Below are 19,131 nucleotides of genomic sequence, written 5' to 3' on the forward strand. Positions count from 1 at the left end.
ATGAATCATATGTTATTCTTATAGAGAGATAGAAATGAAAAGGTTTGGTCGAGGGAGGTGATTTTGTGGCCACACAAGAAAACAAGTGGTTTATGTGAGTTGTGTAAAGGATTGAATTGGATAATTAGATATAGGTCCTTTCAAATTTCAAGAGGCAGGTGGGGATTGCCATGTGGAAGAAGAAAGCAACTGGAAGAATTTGTTGTTATTTGAGGCAGCTTGACTCAGCCTATCTTTTCTTTTTTGTCCCAAAAGTTCCTTCAAAAGGCGTTGGTTGTTGTAAACATGTGGTTCTGATAGCTCTCTCATTTGGGTATCGAAGTACTTGTGGCTATATGCAATGTTGTCAATTTTAGCAGATAGATCTAAGTGAAGTTTTATGTTTGAAGTTATTGTGAATTGTATTCATATAGCATGTTCTCAGCATATTCTTTGTTACTATTATCACTATTGCTTAAAAATAGTTATTATATATTTTTATTGAAAGAAAGTATTGTTCAACTTATGGTATTTTGTATACCTTTTATGAGGATGGTATGTTGTATATATTTTTAGAACCACGGAGAAAATGAGTGAACTTGACCTCTAGGGAAGAAGATCATAACAACTAATGTTGAGCTAAGTTCACTTTGGTTGATGTGTGAATTTATTGTTCGAAGTGAACATTTTCATTTATGTCTTGTTTGAAACCTCAAGATTTTGAAAGATTTCAAATCATAACGGATTCAAATGAATTTCATTGTTCGCTAGTACGAGAAAGAGAATGATTTTAAAACCTTGAGTCGTTTCAATTCATGTTTTTACTTAAAAAAAATTCTTGACTAGAATGGCCGAATTTCATAGGATTTAGAAGTAAATTACCAATTTAATCTTCTCATATTCTAATTTTTAATCAATACATCATAGTTAAAAGCTTATATTAGTAAAATCTTAACTTTCTTTTCTTTTTCGTTCATCATCAAAACACAAAATTTTAAATATATTAATTTCAAATCTTTTTTGTCCTAAACAAAATAATTAATCTAAAATTATTTTTCAAAATTCAAATCACATGATTTAAGATCATTTCTTAAACTTTCTTGAATCTAAATGAAGAGTTAATAACCTAAAAATTTGGCTTCATGAAATATTTAAATATTAATTTGACTTATGAAGTTCATGCATATAAAATAATGAATGAATGAGAAGTTTTTGTACAGGTGACCCTTTTTGAAGCATGTTCATGATTGATGATCCTCCTCTCACAAATCTATGAATTCTAAGCTTCTACTTACGTCAGACCCTACTATCGCTTTTTTATTAAGTATCATGTTAGGGATGACCACATATATATGGTTAGCTCTAATGCAATAGGGACAACATTGTTAGGGGATGACTATATATGTAGCCCTAACACGATTTATCTCTATCGTGATTTTATTTTTCTCACAAAAAAACACAAAACTTTGAGAAAAATGAGGAAAACACAATAGAAAAATAAGATTGCGATAGAGATGACCATCATGTTAGTGCTACGATAGATATGACAATACCTAATATGATACATAATAAAAAGGTGGCAATAGAAAGTTAGAATTCACAATTTTATACCGGTGGATCATCAATAAAAAATACTTTGAAAAGAGTCAACTAAACACAAAACTCAATGCGTCATGCCCACCAGAGCTTTCACATGATTATAACCTAAACAAAATTTGATGTAATCGGTGAGAACCGAGAAACATTAGAAGAGGAGAAAAAGGGGAAAAAAATTGTTCATGTGCCTTTTTTGTTTTGTTTTGTTTTTTTTTTTTTTTTTTTAACATTTAAAATAAACTAAAACGATTTGGAAAAACAAAATTAAATATAAGAACGAACATGTGTAATTAGCCATTCCAAGAGGAGAACATATATAATTAGCCAAAACATACTTGAAAAAGATCATCATAGGAAAATTCAATTCCATCTTTCCTCCTCCTAGGAATTTAAAATAGAAATGTGTAATTTTGAACAAATAATTATTGCTTTTAGTTTTTTTAAAAAATTAATGCTTGCTTAATATATGTATATATTTAAAAAGGTTTGTATTATTAAGAAATAATTAATTAAAAACAAAAGAATTTAGATGGGAGGTACACTATCTGCACACTTTTCCATGATCCTCGTTTTACGATATGTCGACTGAATGCGTCTCATCACAATACCTGTCGGATTCGCGATCAGCTGTAGTTACAGTCTTTTGTCCCACATCGATAAGTTTTGATTCTATTTCACGCTTTATTTAGCTAAGGCTCTAACATAACAGTCGTCCCTTCGGGGACATCCGATAAAATTGGAACGATACAGAGAAGATTAGCATGGCCCCTGCGCAAGGATGACACGCACAAATCGAGAAATGGTCCAAATTTTTTTTCCCATTTTACCCCTGTAATCCGATAATGTATTTACGGTTATACCCTTATTCCCTAGCTTCAGTAGTTTCGGCGAGGTACAACCCAAAAGGATAGAAAAGTAAAACGATCATGGGGACTGGGCTTCCTAACTTGGCCATCTAATACATTTATTTATTTTCAAGCAACCAAATTTCTCTATTTACCCTTGCAATCCGTAATATCCTATTAAATAGATAATATTCCAATCATTTATTATTTTAAGCCATAATTAAATCTTCTTACTTCGAAATTCATAACAATTTAATCTTTATCGTATCTCATCATCATCAAATCTTATTACATAACGATCTATTTATAATTCGTAGACAAATTTAATCTTCAATCAATTTATTTATCTATTTATATAGGACTTTTCATTAGATTTTCATAATATTCTTTTAGGATATGAATTAAATCATTATAGATTGTAAAGTGTATAAAAATTTTACTAGCTAATTTCAGTGTCTACTCTCGTACAAATTGTCAATTGATATCAATAATGTCTTCTAAAAAAAAAAAAAAAAAAAAAAAAAAAAAGTGCTTGCTTATCCTTAAAAAGGAACAATTAAATTCTTCTTTGACTAAACAACATTAAGCGACTGTCTTTAACCAAGTAAACATGTAAAACATGTGAATTATGAACATTTGTTAAAGTAATAATACTCTTTTATTGTTATTTATGACAAAGTGATAATTCTAAGATAAAAAGGAAAACTGCCAATCCTCTTAAATTAAGGTCATGATAGGTAATTATTTAATTTTGGATTTTTGGTTTTTGAAAATTAATCTTATAGACATTGATTCTACATCTAATTCTTGTATTATATTGTATGGTTTCTACTGGTATTTTAAAAAATAAGCAAAATTTTAAAAATTTTAAAAATAGTTTTGTTTTTTAAAATTTATCTAAGAATTCAACTCTTAATTAAGAAAGATGAAAATCATGATAAGAATTTGAGAAAAAAAAATAGTTTAATTTTATAAAACTAAAAATAATCAAATGATTACTAAATTAGGCTTAAATTAACATCTAGTAGTTTCAATTGTTATACGTTTCAACACAACTTTAGAGTCTATGAGAGTTATTTAAACTAATCTAGTTTGTATTTTTGGTTTTGGCTCATTTTGATTTTTTGACCTTTAACTTTGGTCAATTTTGGTTCATGTCATTTTAATTTTGATTTATTTTAGTGCTCGAACTTTTTAAAAATGACTATTGGACAAAAATATTAAAATGAACAAATTTTAAAAATATATGAATCAAAATGATTCATATATATAAAGTTTAAAATACACGGACCAAAATTAACTGACTATACTCATTGATCGTTTAAATGTAATGTTCTTACTAGTAGCTTAGAGTTTAGAATCTCGCACCAGGCCACTATTAAGGTATTAAATGAAATTACCAAAAAAAAAAAAACGTTAATGTCTTAACAAAATAAAAATGTGGTCGAACTTCCAACATTTTAGGCAAAATTACTTTAATATATTGGGTAAATATCATGTACTTAAATTTCTACACGACCTTCATATTATTGAATTACGAAATAGATAATTGATTAAAAGATCAAATCTCAAACTCAAAAATGGTTTTTGTCCTACTTTTTCAAATTTAAGAATTTTGTCTTTTTACTTGCATCATCATCCATCAAAGTTACAAAACTACGCTTAACTTTCCTTTTTGTTCGTCCTCTTCTTCTTCTCAATTTTCCTTCCTCCATTTGCACAGCTCATTCTCCATTTGTCGCAGACCATTGGAATGTTGTAGAGGTATTGTCGCTAGCTATCGGAATGTTAGATGGAGTAAGTGAGAGAGAGGAGACCAGGAAGAGAGAGTGAGAGCAAGAGAGAAGAAATTGAGAGAAAGGGGATATTGAGAGAGTTGGCGAACAAATTTTGTTTCTCTCCCAATTTTACATCATCTATATGTTGGACGGAAAAAACCAAACCTAAAGATAGGGTTGAGCATCGGTCGGTCGGAGTCCATTTTCTGACCAAATACCACCGAACCAATTGTGCTTGGTTTAGTAAATGTTCAAACCGGCCTCAATCGTTGAGGAGTAAAAGTCGGTCGATTGGTTTTATTCTTTAAAAATCTTTTTAAAATTTATTGATTTGGAATTTTTCCAAACCGATATGGACCAATCCCTCTCTTTTTTGATCAATTGACGAGGTCCGTCGATTTGATTTTTCAAACTATCATACTCATCTCTACTTAAAAGAGTTCAAACTATAACTTCACCTTAAATCACCTCTTTGAAAAGAGGGGGAAAAACAAAATTTGATTTACTAAAACTGTCGAAATCAATTCCAATAAGAAAAAAAAAACCCCTAAATTAGTGAAATTAACCCAAAAGCCAAAGGTCAGTGTTTCTCTCATGGTTGTCGAGGGTCCCTCCCATGGAGTTGGTGAGATAGAGAACCGTTTAAACAATAAGCAGCACTCGCCCTACCAAACCCCATTGTTAAACAATAAAGAAATTTGCCAACAACCACCGAGTTGGCTCACCTTCCAACCCCAAAACTCCACAATAAAACAAAGATTGACTCAACCAACTCGTTCGTTTATACTATATATATACACTCAGCCGCCTCCTCTGTTCTTTGAAAATTTGCCAATATTTTTTAGTAATTGGTGGTGGGCTAATGTTGGTTGGTGGAGTCGATAATCCAAGTGAAAGCTAAACCCATTTCCATTCCATTTCCACCAACCCTTTTCAAACCTACCCGCCTGCCATTGCTTAACTTGGACCGGTTTCAGAGATTTATATGCTGGAGAGAGATTAAGAGAGGCAGAGAGAGACAGGGAAATGGCCCAAGTGAGCAAAATCTGCAGTGGCGTCCGAACCCCTCAATTTCTTCATGAAATTCCCAAATCTCAGAAACCCAACTCCGTAAATTTGTTTTCGGTGAGCTCACCATTTGTGGGAGCTTCGAATTTTCGGGGTTTGAAATATGGCGATGAAACGAGGGGAAATTCTGCAGGTGGTAGAGTAACCGCAGTCGGTCCTCTTAAGGTTTCAGCTTCCGCCGTCACGACGGAGAAGCCATCGACGGCGCCGGAGATTGTGTTGCAACCCATTAAGGAGATCTCCGGGACCATCCATTTGCCTGGCTCTAAATCCCTTTCTAATCGGATTCTACTTCTCGCTGCTCTCTCCGAGGTATGCAAGATCGTGGGGGGGTTTTCTGAGGTTGCATTGAAATTTGCATCTTGGATTTTCTATGATGCTTATTGATCGATCGGGTTTGTTTAATATGCTAGTCGTCAACATGGGTAATATTTGTTCTGTTTGTTAGTTTTCGTGGGTTATAATAAAGAAGCAAATTTACTAGAGATGATCCATGGGGGAACACTGTGTTATATAATTTGCTTTCGGCCATGGCAGAAATAAAGCTCCCAATAATGTTAGCTGTCGATTACTTTGTGTAGTTCAAATTTTAGTGATGACTTCAACCTGCAAGTTGGTCAAGAAATGGTTGTTCCATCAACCAAATGCAATTCGTGGAGGATAAAACCAACAATTGTTGTTACCGCAGTATTTTAGCTGAGCGGTTTGGTTGAATGATTCCATTTTCTGCGAGATATTTAGGGTTTTTAATAGGGATGTGGACATTAGCTATCTCTTATCAAATCAAACCGATCATTTCTGAATAACCCAAGAAAGATAGCTTTCTGTTTCTACACATCTTTCCTTCATGGTGCGAGTTTGTGCACACATATGTGATATAACTAAGGTTTAAATTAACTACTAAGACAGTCTTAATGAATATATACTAGGTTGAATCACCATTTTGGCATGGTTTCTTTTGGAATCAGATGGATCTTTCCTTCTCTAGATGAAGTTTTACAGTAGTTTATTAGGTGACTTTATTTTTCTTCTTTTCCCCTTGTGATTTAGCATTCAGTAACGCATAGTTGTCACCTCTTATTAATTATTCAGGGGACAACGGTGGTTGACAATTTGTTGAGTAGTGATGATATCCACTATATGCTTGGTGCATTGAAAACACTTGGGCTGAACGTTGAAGAGGATGGTGCAAACAAACGAGCCATTGTTGGAGGCTCTGGTGGTCTCTTCCCAGTGGCCAAAGAATCAAGAGATGAAGAAGTTCAACTTTTCCTTGGAAATGCTGGAACAGCGATGCGTCCCTTGGCAGCTGCAGTTACTGCTGCTGGTGGAAACTTAAGGTGACATTTTTGTTATCCTTGTGAACACTGCCATCTGGAAAATTTGCGTTAATTGCTTTCTTTGCTCTCAAGCAGACAAAATTCATTGTGCTTGAACCCAACACGAATTGAACACATATCTTTCCTTCTGAATGTAAAGGAATGATTGTTTGGAGTGAATATTTAGCTTGACACCAATTTATATAGTATGCATAACTTGTATAATGTTCATTCTTGTTCCATTGCATAATTACATACTAATGACTTAGAAATGTTACAGATATGTTCTTGATGGAGTACCCAGAATGAGAGAGAGACCGATTGGAGATTTGGTTGATGGTCTCAAGCAGCTTGGTGCAGATGTTGATTGTTTCCTAGGCACTAACTGCCCTCCAGTCCGCGTAGTTGGAAAAGGAGGCCTTCCAGGGGGGAAGGTGAGTATTATTATTATTATAATATATAACTACTTCTATATTACATTTTGGTGGCTCATGTAATAAAATGCTGGATTTTGGTTTGATTTATAACAAGAGACCTTCATGCGTGTCATTAAAATGTGAGCTAGAGTTGGAATAACTAAGTGCCCATAATAACTATGAACTTTGCCTTTCAATTGGCCGTCCAACCTTTTTAAGGTTTGGAATCCTTGTGGGCATTAATCCCTCTTTTCAAAAAAATTACCACGGGAACTGAAGTCATCTTTGAATGAGACAACAACTCTTTGAAACGAGAACCACAGTTTTTTTTGGCTTATTGGTGTAGTCAAATTCCTTTTCGGGAGCTAATGTTTGCATCTTAGTGCTGCAGAAACCATCAATAAAAAGATGTCTTTGGATCAAAACTGGTCACTTTTTTTGGGTGCTCAAGCATTATTTGTTACTAACTAGAACCCATATTTGATCAATTCAATTTTTATGCCTCAGTAGGCAATTTACATGCAGTTGTTAAGAAGTTACCCTGTGCCGAAATGACTGTGATGAGTAGGCAGGCTGCGTTTTTGTTAATTTTATTTTCTTCCTTTTAGCTGGCACGTGTCTACCTCCCTGAATTCTAATTTTTGTTTTGACTGGTGGGTGGTGGTGGTTCTGAATTGTGAGCAATGACCTCTGCTAGTATTTGTATCCTACTCGAACAGATTTCAAACAGATCGCCTACTTACCATTGTGCATCTTCATGATTTGCCACATGTTAACTTGACCTTGAGTTGGTGGTTACTGATATCTGTCGTGATCAAGTGAATGTGATTTTTAAATTCAACTTTATACATCTCGTTTTTCAGGTAAAACTCTCTGGTTCAATTAGCAGTCAATACTTAACTGCCTTGCTGATGGCAGCTCCTCTGGCTTTAGGAGATGTTGAAGTCAAGATAATTGATAAACTAATTTCTGTTCCTTATGTTGAGATGACTTTGAAACTGATGGAACGTTTTGGGGTCTCAGTGGAACACAATGATAGCTGGGATCAATTCTTGGTGCGTGGGGGCCAAAAATACAAGTAAGTTTCTTAACATATAGGTGTACTAGCTTCCAAAATCCTGCTACAATAGTACTAATCAGCATGGGGAAAAATCAGGTCTCCTGGACATGCTTATGTCGAAGGTGATGCTTCAAGTGCAAGTTACTTCCTTGCTGGTGCGGCCGTCACTGGTGGGACAGTTACTGTTGAAGGTTGTGGCACCAGTAGTTTACAGGTAACTATGCATTTCTGTATTTTGTGTTTCTGAACTTTTCCTTCCGTAGATATCTCTACCTTCAAGATTTGATAGGATAATTTTATATGGATTGTAGATGATTATATGATCATTGGATTTAGCAAATATACTATAAGTTTCTGGAAATTTTTTTTTTCCCCCTCTGCTAACATAAAATTTTCATTATTTTCCGTTCATCAGGGGGATGTAAAGTTTGCTGAAGTTCTTGAGAAGATGGGAGCCAAAGTAACCTGGACAGAGAACAGTGTCACCGTCACTGGACCCCCACGGGACTCTCCGAGGAGCAAACATCTGAAAGCCATTGATGTCAACATGAACAAAATGCCTGATGTTGCTATGACACTCGCCGTAGTTGCATTATATGCTGATGGTCCAACTGCCATTAGAGATGGTACGTTTTTTTTTTTTGCATTTTTGGAGTTTAAGCTATCGTAATTGATTTGAACCCAATCCATATTTGATCACTTGAATCTTTGTGATCCGTGAACTAACAAACTGGTGATAAGTTTAATTCTAGTCAAGTATGAGAAAATAAATTTGACTTTCAACTACATTATTATGTTTTGGGGAGTGATGGAATGACTTTCAACTGCAATACCAAACACCTTTGCATTGAGTTTCTTTATGTGTATGTATTTCAGTTGCAAGTTGGAGAGTAAAGGAGACCGAACGTATGATTGCCATTTGCACAGAGCTCCGAAAGGTTAGTTTCAGTTCCCTTCAATTTCTTCGCATTCATTCTGCCTCGTCTTTCGTCTGCTCTCTTGTGGATGATTTTCTTTTTTTCTCATAGTGTTTTGTGTTGTATTTCAGCTTGGAGCGACGGTTGAAGAAGGTCCAGATTATTGTATAATCACTCCACCAGAGAAACTAAACGTGACGGCCATAGACACATACGACGATCACAGAATGGCCATGGCATTCTCCCTTGCTGCCTGCAAAGATGTTCCAGTTACCATTAAGGATCCTGGGTGCACCCGAAAAACGTTCCCCGACTACTTCGAAGTGCTTCAGCAATTCGTCAAGAGCTGAAAACAACCCAGAGAGAAAAGTAAGGTAACAGCTGTTTCATTACTGCCAAAGCAGTAAGGAGGTTATTTTGTACTACTTGGTATAACCTGAGAGCTTTTATTAGTGGAAAGGCTGATTTTGGAACTTTCAGACGCTTAATTCACTTTGTACTTATTATTCTCCACTTTTGTTTCTAATCACCCTTCAACATTTTCTATCTTTATCATTGTATGCATGTGTTTGCTCCCTAGGTATTGAAAAAAACAGTAAAATTATGAATAAGAGTTCTTTGTCTTGACATCTTTTAAACATTTTGTATCCAATAAATCTTCGATAAACGTAGCTCGGGTTATTTGGAAGCTGAGAAAATAAGAGTTTTAGACGACAGGAAGTTTCGAGTTCGACGATTTGTGAGGATGGAGACTGTATCTGTGATCATTAGTTATGAGTTGTAATGTAATATAAAAAAGGCTTTGGGATGAAGTAATGCTGAACTTTTGGGGTTGTGCTTTTCTTAGAGTTGCTGTTATTCACTTACTAAATCTCATGATGAAATTTTAAAGTGTGAGATACAAAAATATGAATAGTTGTAAAGAATGAAGATGCTGTTTTTTTGCCTTCATTTGAAGCTTGCTTTTGCATCTCAACTTGGCCTTTGAAATTGGATCTCTTTCTTTCACATGAGTTTGTCTCCTATCTTCCATGGCATTAACTCATTTCTGAGCTCTCTCTCTATAGTTAAAGAGAGAGAGATTTTAAATTTCCCCACGTTGAAGAAAACTAAATCCAGCTAATCAACATGTTGTATCTTTCTGTACATCGATTATTACCAGGAAAATATGTGCCACATATTTTCTTACATTATTAAAATATCTCCTCTCCCATGTCAGAGAGATTAAAAAAAAAAAAAAAACAAGAGAGAGAGACAAAGATACAAAGCTCAAAAAAGGGTCGATAAAATTTTAGTACTATAGGAGAGCAGTATCTAATTCTTTCACTCATAATTGCAATAAGTAATATTTTTAAGGGATAATAATTAACTGTATAGCAAAACTTTTAAAGATTGCAAATATAGTAAAATCTATTAATGATAATTCCATCGTTAAGACGTTAATAGATTACGAAAGTTGGATCTAACTTTTGCTGTATCTATAAATTTTTTTGTATTGTGTTATATTTGCTAATATTTTGAGTTTGATTGCTATATTTGCAATAGTCTCTTATTATTATGACAAGTATGGAATGGAAGGAACATGAAAAATAACGAGAAATAGCTCAGAGGAAAAATTTTAGTACTATAGTGGTAGGAGAAAATGTCATACTACTTCCATTCATTGCTTGCTTGTCACAAAAATAGAATTTATAAATTAATATATCATTTGATGATGTATTAGATTATGAATAAATGTAGTAGATATCACCGTAATAGTATAAATTTTCTTGTTTATGACATTGGTTGTGATAATTCATTCCCAAAGTATTGTAGTTTTTTGAAAGGAAAAAATTGCATTATCGAAAGAAGGAATGAAAACTTTTCATGAGAAACGAACAAAAAAAAAAATAAAAATGATGAGAGATCCAGAAAGCAAAAACTCGTGGGGTTTTAATAAAAATACATTGAATCTGAGTTGAAAAAACTAGGACTTGAAAAAAGAGCCATTAAAATCCTTCTTAGAGTCATTCATAGACAACAAGATCTCGTGCATTAAAAGCCTTCCCATTTTGTTCCAATTCCAAAGTCGACTCCTCGTGGGAGAAAAATTAAAAAACAACCATGCATTTTGTCAATTTAAAAGGAAAATTTTCAACTCTGATTGATGGAAATACCACAATTATTTTTTTAAATATATTATAACAACACAAATTAAAAAGTAATTAATAAATAAATATTTTTATATTTTTAAACGAGTTAAAACATTGATGATTTTTTATATTTTGTTGCTTTTTTTTTTTGTTTGTTTGAATGATTGGGAAATTCTTATAAATAAAAAAATTCCAAAAATATTTATACTGTATAGCAAAAGTTCTACTTTTTGCTATAAAGTGTAATTTTTATTTTTATATTTAAAAAGACCTCTTGATAATTTTTTTATGATAAAAGGAAATTATAGTTACATCAAATCAATGAAAATGTAGAAATATGGATGAAAAGGTTGATAAAAATTTAGTACTAATATAAAAGGTCCAATACAATTAGAATTGAAAAATTTTCACAGATAGAGAAATATATCAAACTATTTATAAAAATAGCAAGAAAAAAAACAACGATAGACTTCTTTTAGCTTATGGACTTCTATTAGCCTCTATAAAAAAATTTAAAATTTTGCTATTTTTTTATAAATAATTTTTCTTATTTTTCTATTTTTAAAAGTTTCCTTCTCTTCGAATTGGTATAACAATATATTTTATGATGCAAAAATAAAGTTTAATTCTAATTTTTACTATACTAAATGTTATTAACTATCCTATGTTAATTTCTAAACTTTTAAGAAACTTTTAATCCTAAACAAATTTTTTTTTCGTAAAGTTAGATATTTAACATGCTATTTGTGGTTAGTATTTATTATAAACACCAACTCATTAAATAAATGATATAGAAAAACAAATATATATATGAAGTTAAAATGTAATATTTAAAAGTTCAAATATGAAAATAAAATGAGGATAAAAAGTTTTCAATAATTATATATAAAAAAAAATCTCAAATTTTCATTAATTTCTCTTTCACCATTTTAATGATTGGAAGAAAGGAAAAGTCCTTAAATTAGTGTAAAGCATGTCATCAAAATTCCACCCCAAGTAAAAAAAAAAAAAAAAAGGCTCTCTCATTTAATAGCAATCCTTAAATCAAGGGAGCAAGAAAAATTGACATTTTTTAGAGAGAAAATCCAAAATTCAAGGACACCCCCAACAAATTCAACTGAAAGTTCATAATTGGAAAATGGTTATAATTCTGTTCTATTTTTTATTTTCCTTTTCCCCCCATCATTTTGAAAGTGAAAAGAAAAAAGAAAAAAGAAAAAAGAAAAAAGAAAAAAGAAAAAAGAAAAAAAAAATCAAACTTCTCTTGTTTTTCAACCCTCTTTAAGCACATTTCTTGATCTTCCATTGTTCAAACGTTAAAAGCTGTTTCTTCCATTAGTCAACAATGGTTAATCGTAAATGATCTTCCCCATTTTCTCTCTGCGGCTATAAACCCCAAAACCAAATTACCTCACCGCCGATTCTTCTTCCTCCAAGAAATCAGAAGATTCTCTAATGGAAAAGTGGTAGAATATCATCAATTACGCCGACCCATTTCCCCTTTTTCCCTTATCTTCAGCCCCACCATCGATGCCGGAAGGTTTTCGTCGGAGAAGTTGCAGAAACCCTAGCCTTTGAAGTTTCTGGGTACTCCCATTTCTGAGATTCTTGTTCAAAGCTAAGGGAAATAGATTCTGAGTGTAGATTTTCCCACATTTTCCCGAGAAAAAAATGTCCCATCTCGATAACATTCCTTCCACTCCGGGGAAGTTTAAGATGGAAAAATCGCCGTACGTTCATAGACTCCGGTGGCATTCATCGTTAACTAAGCTTACATTCTGGTCCTTAGTTATCCTTGGTTCGATCTTGATCTTCTTCTTCAGATCGCCGTCGTCGTCGCCGCTGCCGTCCGATCCTTCCCGCCGATCGCTGAGTACTTACGATTGGGGGGGACCCGCTTGGGAGAAAAGGGTTTGCTCATCGGCTCGAGTTCGGTCTCGTAATGGGATCTCTGTTCTCGTCACCGGCGCCGCTGGATTCGTCGGAACTCACGTCTCTGTGGCGCTGAAACGCCGAGGCGACGGCGTCCTTGGTCTCGACAATTTCAACAACTACTACGATCAATCCCTAAAACGATCCCGTCAAGCCCTTTTGGAACGCACTGGCGTGTTCGTTGTTGAAGGCGATATCAACGATTCGGCTCTGTTGAAGAAGCTTTTTGAAGTTGTTCCGTTCACTCATGTGATGCATTTGGCTGCTCAGGCCGGCGTCAGGTACGCTATGGAAAATCCTAGCTCTTATGTCCATAGCAACATAGCTGGCTTAGTTAGTCTTCTAGAGGTCTGTAAATCTGCAAATCCACAGCCTGCAATTGTTTGGGCATCTTCTAGTTCTGTTTATGGATTGAATACTAAAGTACCCTTCTCGGAGAAGGATCGGACCGATCAACCGGCGAGTCTGTATGCAGCAACAAAGAAGGCTGGAGAAGAGATTGCACACACTTATAATCATATCTATGGACTTTCATTGACAGGGCTGCGGTTCTTTACTGTTTATGGACCTTGGGGAAGACCTGATATGGCTTATTTCTTTTTCACTAGAGATATTTTGAAAGGAAAGTCAATTCCCATCTTTGAAGGTGCTGATCATGGCACTGTGGCTAGAGATTTCACCTACATTGATGATATTGTGAAGGGTTGTTTGGCAGCTTTGGACACTGCTGAGAAGAGCACTGGTAGTGGAGGGAAGAAGAAGGGACCGGCACAGCTTCGGGTTTTCAATTTAGGGAATACGTCGCCGGTTCCGGTATCAGATCTTGTGAGCATTTTGGAGAAGCTTTTGAAGGTGAAAGCAAAGAGGAACCTAATGAAGTTGCCAAGGAATGGCGATGTTCAGTTTACTCACGCCAATATCAGCTTGGCTCAGAGGGAACTTGGATATAAGCCAACCACAGATCTGCAGACCGGGCTGAAGAAGTTTGTCCGGTGGTATATGAATTATTATTCACAAGGGAAGAAGGCTGCTGGTTAGCGGGATTTTTCGGCATTTACACGGTAGGCTACTTTGATTCTTGTTCATTATGATTCGTATGATTGATTGGTTTGACATTTCTATGTTCATTGCTATGATTGTCTTTCAATTTATATTAATGGAATGACATACAAGGAGGAACCTTTTACTACTCCCATCACTGAAGTTTTTTGTCGTTCGATATTGTTTACCGAGAACTTCGAAAGCTATTATTCGAAGAATTCCAGGCACATCTTTTCTCCTTTTGTTGACGGAATGTAATTGTTGTAGCTTTACAATTGTAGAATTTATGACTGATAAAGCCATTTCATGATTTGTGGACCTGTATCAATCTTGTGCAACTTAATAAAAATAGCACAAAATAGTTTCTATTACCGTTTCTTTGCTGATTGATTCAACTAAGTTCCTGCTAGCTTCTTTGTCGTTCCTTCTTTTCGGGACTTTGAATCCTTTGGGTACAAGCTTTTCCCCAGGAACATGGTTCCCGTGTACTGCATTTTCGATGATACGAACACAACTCTAGCTTCTATGAAAAGCTAAAATTTTCAAACCTTGTTTCTGAAATGTTGGAATGTTTCTGTTTCTATGCCCTCATTGTTGTTCCTGAGCCATCCCTTAGCACTGCACATGATTTCTTTTGGAATGTGGGTTTTGTTAGCATTTCGTCAATGGCTGGTTTTATGCGTCTTCGGGTAAATTTTTTCTTGCAGAAGTTGAAATGCAAATATGTTGATTAGATTTAGAAATAATAGTTGAATGTTTAGAAGATGTTCATTCCTTCTAATCTGTTTATAGTGAATCAGTGATGGACCTTGATGAATGAAGTCTAAACTAAACTGCTTGAGATGGGAAAGAGTCATTACTTTGATGCCTTTAGAATACACTAACATGTTCTTTTCTTTCTTCTACTTCCTTGATTGGGTATATGTTTCATATAATTTGAAGTACAGGGAGAGAGATCTTTTCCTGGGTCATATGGTATTGAAGTGAGATTTTGAGTGCAAGCTCGTGTCTTATCGTTTTTTTCGTTAGTAATCCACAAGTTGCTGACTCGAGCATAGTTTAATGGTCCAAAAATTAATATTATCATTTTTAATAATAAGATCAAAATCTCATCCTCACAAGTCATAATTGTAACGATGTCTTTGAGTTTGAAATCTTCATTTAACATTAAAATAGATTTTGTTGGGTTCTTATCTCTATTAATGCTGTCTCCAAAGCTTTTGGAGCTATTTTAAATGTTAAAGTATTTGTTTGAGTAAACTAGTTCGTGTACATTATAAGGAAGCAAATTTTGAGATAATTTGATATATGTTATATTGATTGGGAATAAAGCATGGAGGTTTGAAGATCGATTGTTTTATCCATTGACAGATTCAAAATCCTCACATAATTAAAGAATTTTGTAGCCTTGGAATTAAATGATATGGAAATTCACTTTAGGATTGACTTCATTTGTTAAATTAATGTATTAATTGAAGGCATAACAATGTCATCATCTTAAATTCCAATTAATTACATCTACTCAACGTGATTAACATGACCATTAATTTCATGACTTGAGTTTTTATATATATTTAAAGCTTCTCTAGTCAAAATTTAGGTCGTATGTTTGGATAATATATTTTAGATTTCCTTTTTTTTTTTAAGCAAAATAGGTTTATTTACAACATATACTTTTTGAAGTAGTGTTCAGAAGTAGTTACTAACTTGAGCATAATTTTAGAGACTCAAATTTTCGATCCTACATATTTTTAACTTAAAAGAAATTTAAAATGGTTTGAAAAAAATAGATAAATATAACAATAAATATTAAACATATTTGTGGTAAAATTGAGAAACAATTAAACAATCAATTTATATCCTTAAATTTTGAGAATTTGATTGATTAAAATTTTAAACTAATAATTATTTCGATTTAAACCTTAAAACATTAAGTTAATCAATTTAGGGCCTCTCTTAAAATGTCATTTTAAAATTATTAAAGCATAGCTTTCCTGCATGTATAAAACTTCTTAAATTAAGGACAAATGTTGGAACAAAATAAATGGTAAGAAATTTTCATTTTGTCTCCCCTCTATTTCTTCATCTATTTAGATGGATAGAAAGAATTATGTGATAAATTTTATAGTTTCACATTGGTGGAATTTTGAGTGGAGAATGATTTTATTTATATAATTTTGATTATGAATAGAAACAAGTAAAAATAGCGATCAATTGGTAAAGTTTGGGTATATTTTGTAATTTGATATGAACCGTTAGATGTTGGGTGGTGTCAAACACATGAGCATGGACGACCAAGGAAGGTGGACCGTGTTTAGTACCATAGACACGCGGACAGAGTAGTGAAATCGAGTTTGTTAGGAATTCCACATCGATAACTTTCAGAAAAGGCTGGGGCTAGAGGTGAATATAAAAGGGGGAGAACATACAACTTCTTTCTTCACGCAGCCGTGCGGTGGGCACAGAGCGAACTATTCTTTCGCCTTTTACTAAAGAATACCGTGTGCTCGCCGCAATCAGCGGCATACGCCCATTTTTGGAAGGGTTTCTTCCTTTTTGGAGGAAATCCTACGGTCCAGTACAATATTTTTCTCCTCGCATGTTTTTCTAATTTTTAGGTTCTTAAATAATATTGAAACATTTCTCCTCTCAATTTATTCTAATTCTTAAGGAAACTAGTGATACTTTTTTTTTTAAAAAAAAATAATGCAAATAGAAAAACAAAATCTTTTTTTAACTAAAAAATTGAAAACTAAATATTTGTAATATTAAAAATTTTACCTGATGACTTTAGGAATGTTTATATATATATAAAAAAATCCTTTATTAATTGCTTTTTATTAATAGTTTCAAAAATTAAGAAAAAATCTAGTCAAGCAGAATATCTTCGAAAATGTCTTCAAGAATTGCTTTCACGGTTATTCATTAATTATAATTAATTTAACATATAATTTAAACAAACATTTTTTGAATTTCCATTCTCAATAAAATAATATATTATATATAGTGGAAGCCCTCAATTTCTTTTTCTTCACTTAAGTTTTAAAGATCACTCAACTCAAGTTAAGAATACTGGAATTTTTGGAGGGTAAGAATTTGGTTAAGTGTTCTTACTACACTTTGAAAGAAGCCGTGGTACTTAGAAAAATTTCTAAGTGTTGGGACCACACGGTTGAACTTAGGAGTGAAGTATGCATTGGACTAGAAAAGAAGAAGGAGAAAATTTTGGTTAAATATTGAGAGGAAAAGATTGGAATGAAAAAGTTGGAAGCATAGTAGGTTGAAGTTAGAATGTTGGCTAAGTGTTCAAACTATGCTTTGAACCTAGGAAAGACTATAGGAGTAGGGCATCGTTGGGACTAGGAGGTGAAGAGAGAGAGGAGTAGAATTAGTTGAGTGTTGGAAGTGAGGGTTGGACACATGGTGTGAGGAAGTTAGAAATTTGACCAAGTGTTAGTGGAAAGGGAGTAGGACTCAACATTGGTAGCATAGTTGAATAAGTTCAACTCATCACCCTAAGGTTGGAAGCGTAGTTGAGAAGATTCATCTTATCGTCCTAAAGTTGGAAGCGTAGTTGACAAGTTCAACTCATCATCCCAAGGTTGGAAGCGTAGTTAAAGTGAGTTGAGCTCAAACCTATAGACGAAGAAAATACTTATCAAGGGAACTTATGTTACTTCTTGGAAGCATTGGAAACAAGTTTTGGTCGAGGAGAAGACTATTTGGGTGCATGAAGAACCATCTTGGGTGCATGAAAAATATATTGGATGCCTGACCTAATATGTTTGAACTCAAGAGCATAAGAGATCAATCTCAAATACATCATTTGAATAAATGATGTGTTGGACCTATCTTGGACGCATAGGGAGGGTATTCTGGACATGGTTGGTCAATGAAGAGAATTTGGTTAAGTGTTGGACAACCATAAGTAGGTTAAACTCATCAAATCGAGTAAATCTATAGAAGGACTATGTTGGACGCATGGAAGGAAATGTGGACGTCTAAAAGGTTATTTGAACACTATCTTTGGCACATGAGAAGCATAAACAAGGCATGAAACAACTACCTTGAGGAGAGTTACACCAAGAAACCCAAGGAAAACTTCTTGGACACATGCTTTGAGAAGAATAAGAGCATTGGACACATATTAGGAGAAGGATAAGAGCATTGGACACATACTAGGAGAAGGATAAGAGTCTGGACACATAGAAGACATCTTGAAAGTGTAGGAGAACTATGCTTGGACGCATACTTGGAAAGTAAGGAGAGTGGGTGAGCTTAAACACTTAGAAAAATAATCAAGGGGAGAAACCATGCTATGAGAAAGATACAAAAACCAAAGAAAGGAAGAAAAAGAACAGGTTAAGCGCACGGTATGGTCTATGAGTCCAAAACAAGTGGGTTGGATGTGTGGTGAAGGTGAAGCTATGTAAGTAGAAGTTGAAGGTAAGAGGTGGTGAAAGGGTGGTGGAATGCGATGGTACTTCAGAAACAAGCATGAACGCATACCTTGGGAGTATAAAAAAGATGATGTTGACATTTCACCTACCACGCCATTAGTAGCAAAGATTCAGAGTAGGTCCATCGCACCGTTAGTGACAGAGATTCAGAGTTGAACCATCAATGCTGTCGGCGATTGAGCTCTATAAATAGAGCCTTAGAGCCCAAATTCAAAGCATTCGAGCTTCTGCCTTAAGGCAGATCCTTGTGATCACAGATGAGAGCATGAGAAGACATTCTTTGAGAGTTCTTCATTCCTTCACCCATTTCGAGTGACGATCGGAGCTTTGCTGAAGATAGATCTTGAGAGAGACTACTCCACCGCCCATTCATGACACCACTGGCAGCCTTGACACACATCTGATGGAAGTAAGAGATTGCCTACATCTAGCCCTCCATCTCTCTTCTATCTCTATATTGTATTTACATTTTGGCTTAAGATATTAATACATTTTGTAATCAATGCATCTCTTTATTGCCTTCGACTCTATCTTCATTAATTTCTTCTTTATCATCACTTACTTTCACTACAACAAACTAAGTAAGAT

General features: G+C 34.1%; 2 protein-coding genes and 2 non-coding genes across 4 annotated transcripts; all 4 read left to right on the plus strand.

Moving 5' to 3' along the window:
- Nucleotides 1–2,286: 2,286 nt before the first annotated feature.
- On the plus strand, nt 2,287–2,389 carry LOC120070445 (U6 spliceosomal RNA). Its single transcript, XR_005479941.2, has one exon. It is a non-coding gene; the product is annotated as a U6 spliceosomal RNA (small nuclear RNA).
- A 2,368-nt stretch (nt 2,390–4,757) lies between these two features.
- LOC120086621 (RNA 3'-terminal phosphate cyclase/enolpyruvate transferase, alpha/beta) lies at nt 4,758–9,616 on the plus strand. Its single transcript, XM_039043359.2, has 8 exons — nt 4,758–5,578; nt 6,359–6,606; nt 6,866–7,019; nt 7,865–8,079; nt 8,158–8,275; nt 8,477–8,687; nt 8,938–8,999; nt 9,110–9,616. Exons 1-8 carry the CDS (start codon nt 5,225–5,227, stop codon nt 9,326–9,328), a joined length of 1,581 nt encoding a protein of 526 aa, XP_038899287.1. The 5' UTR covers nt 4,758–5,224; the 3' UTR covers nt 9,329–9,616.
- A 2,721-nt stretch (nt 9,617–12,337) lies between these two features.
- Nucleotides 12,338–14,454, plus strand: GAE4 (UDP-D-glucuronate 4-epimerase 4). Its single transcript, XM_039020300.2, has one exon. It carries the CDS (start codon nt 12,782–12,784, stop codon nt 14,078–14,080), a length of 1,299 nt encoding a protein of 432 aa, XP_038876228.1. The 5' UTR covers nt 12,338–12,781; the 3' UTR covers nt 14,081–14,454.
- A 2,075-nt stretch (nt 14,455–16,529) lies between these two features.
- On the plus strand, nt 16,530–16,649 carry LOC120070443 (U5 spliceosomal RNA). Its single transcript, XR_005479939.2, has one exon. It is a non-coding gene; the product is annotated as a U5 spliceosomal RNA (small nuclear RNA).
- The last annotated feature ends 2,482 nt before the right edge of the window (nt 16,650–19,131 follow it).

This window comes from Benincasa hispida, chromosome 1, assembly GCF_027475165.1.
Source record: "Benincasa hispida cultivar pf3 chromosome 1, pf3_genome.v1.1, whole genome shotgun sequence".
Lineage (NCBI taxonomy): Eukaryota > Viridiplantae > Streptophyta > Magnoliopsida > Cucurbitales > Cucurbitaceae > Benincasa > Benincasa hispida.

Coding starts and splice junctions, on each gene's coding strand:
- LOC120086621 (XM_039043359.2), top strand. CDS start 5,225: ATGGCCCAAGTGAGCAAAATCTGCAGTGGCGTCCGAACCCCTCAATTT. Junction 8,080..8,157: donor CGTGGGGGCCAAAAATACAA/GTAAGTTTCTTA, acceptor GGGAAAAATCAG/GTCTCCTGGACATGCTTATG. Junction 8,276..8,476: donor GTGGCACCAGTAGTTTACAG/GTAACTATGCAT, acceptor TCCGTTCATCAG/GGGGATGTAAAGTTTGCTGA.
- GAE4 (XM_039020300.2), top strand. CDS start 12,782: ATGTCCCATCTCGATAACATTCCTTCCACTCCGGGGAAGTTTAAGATG.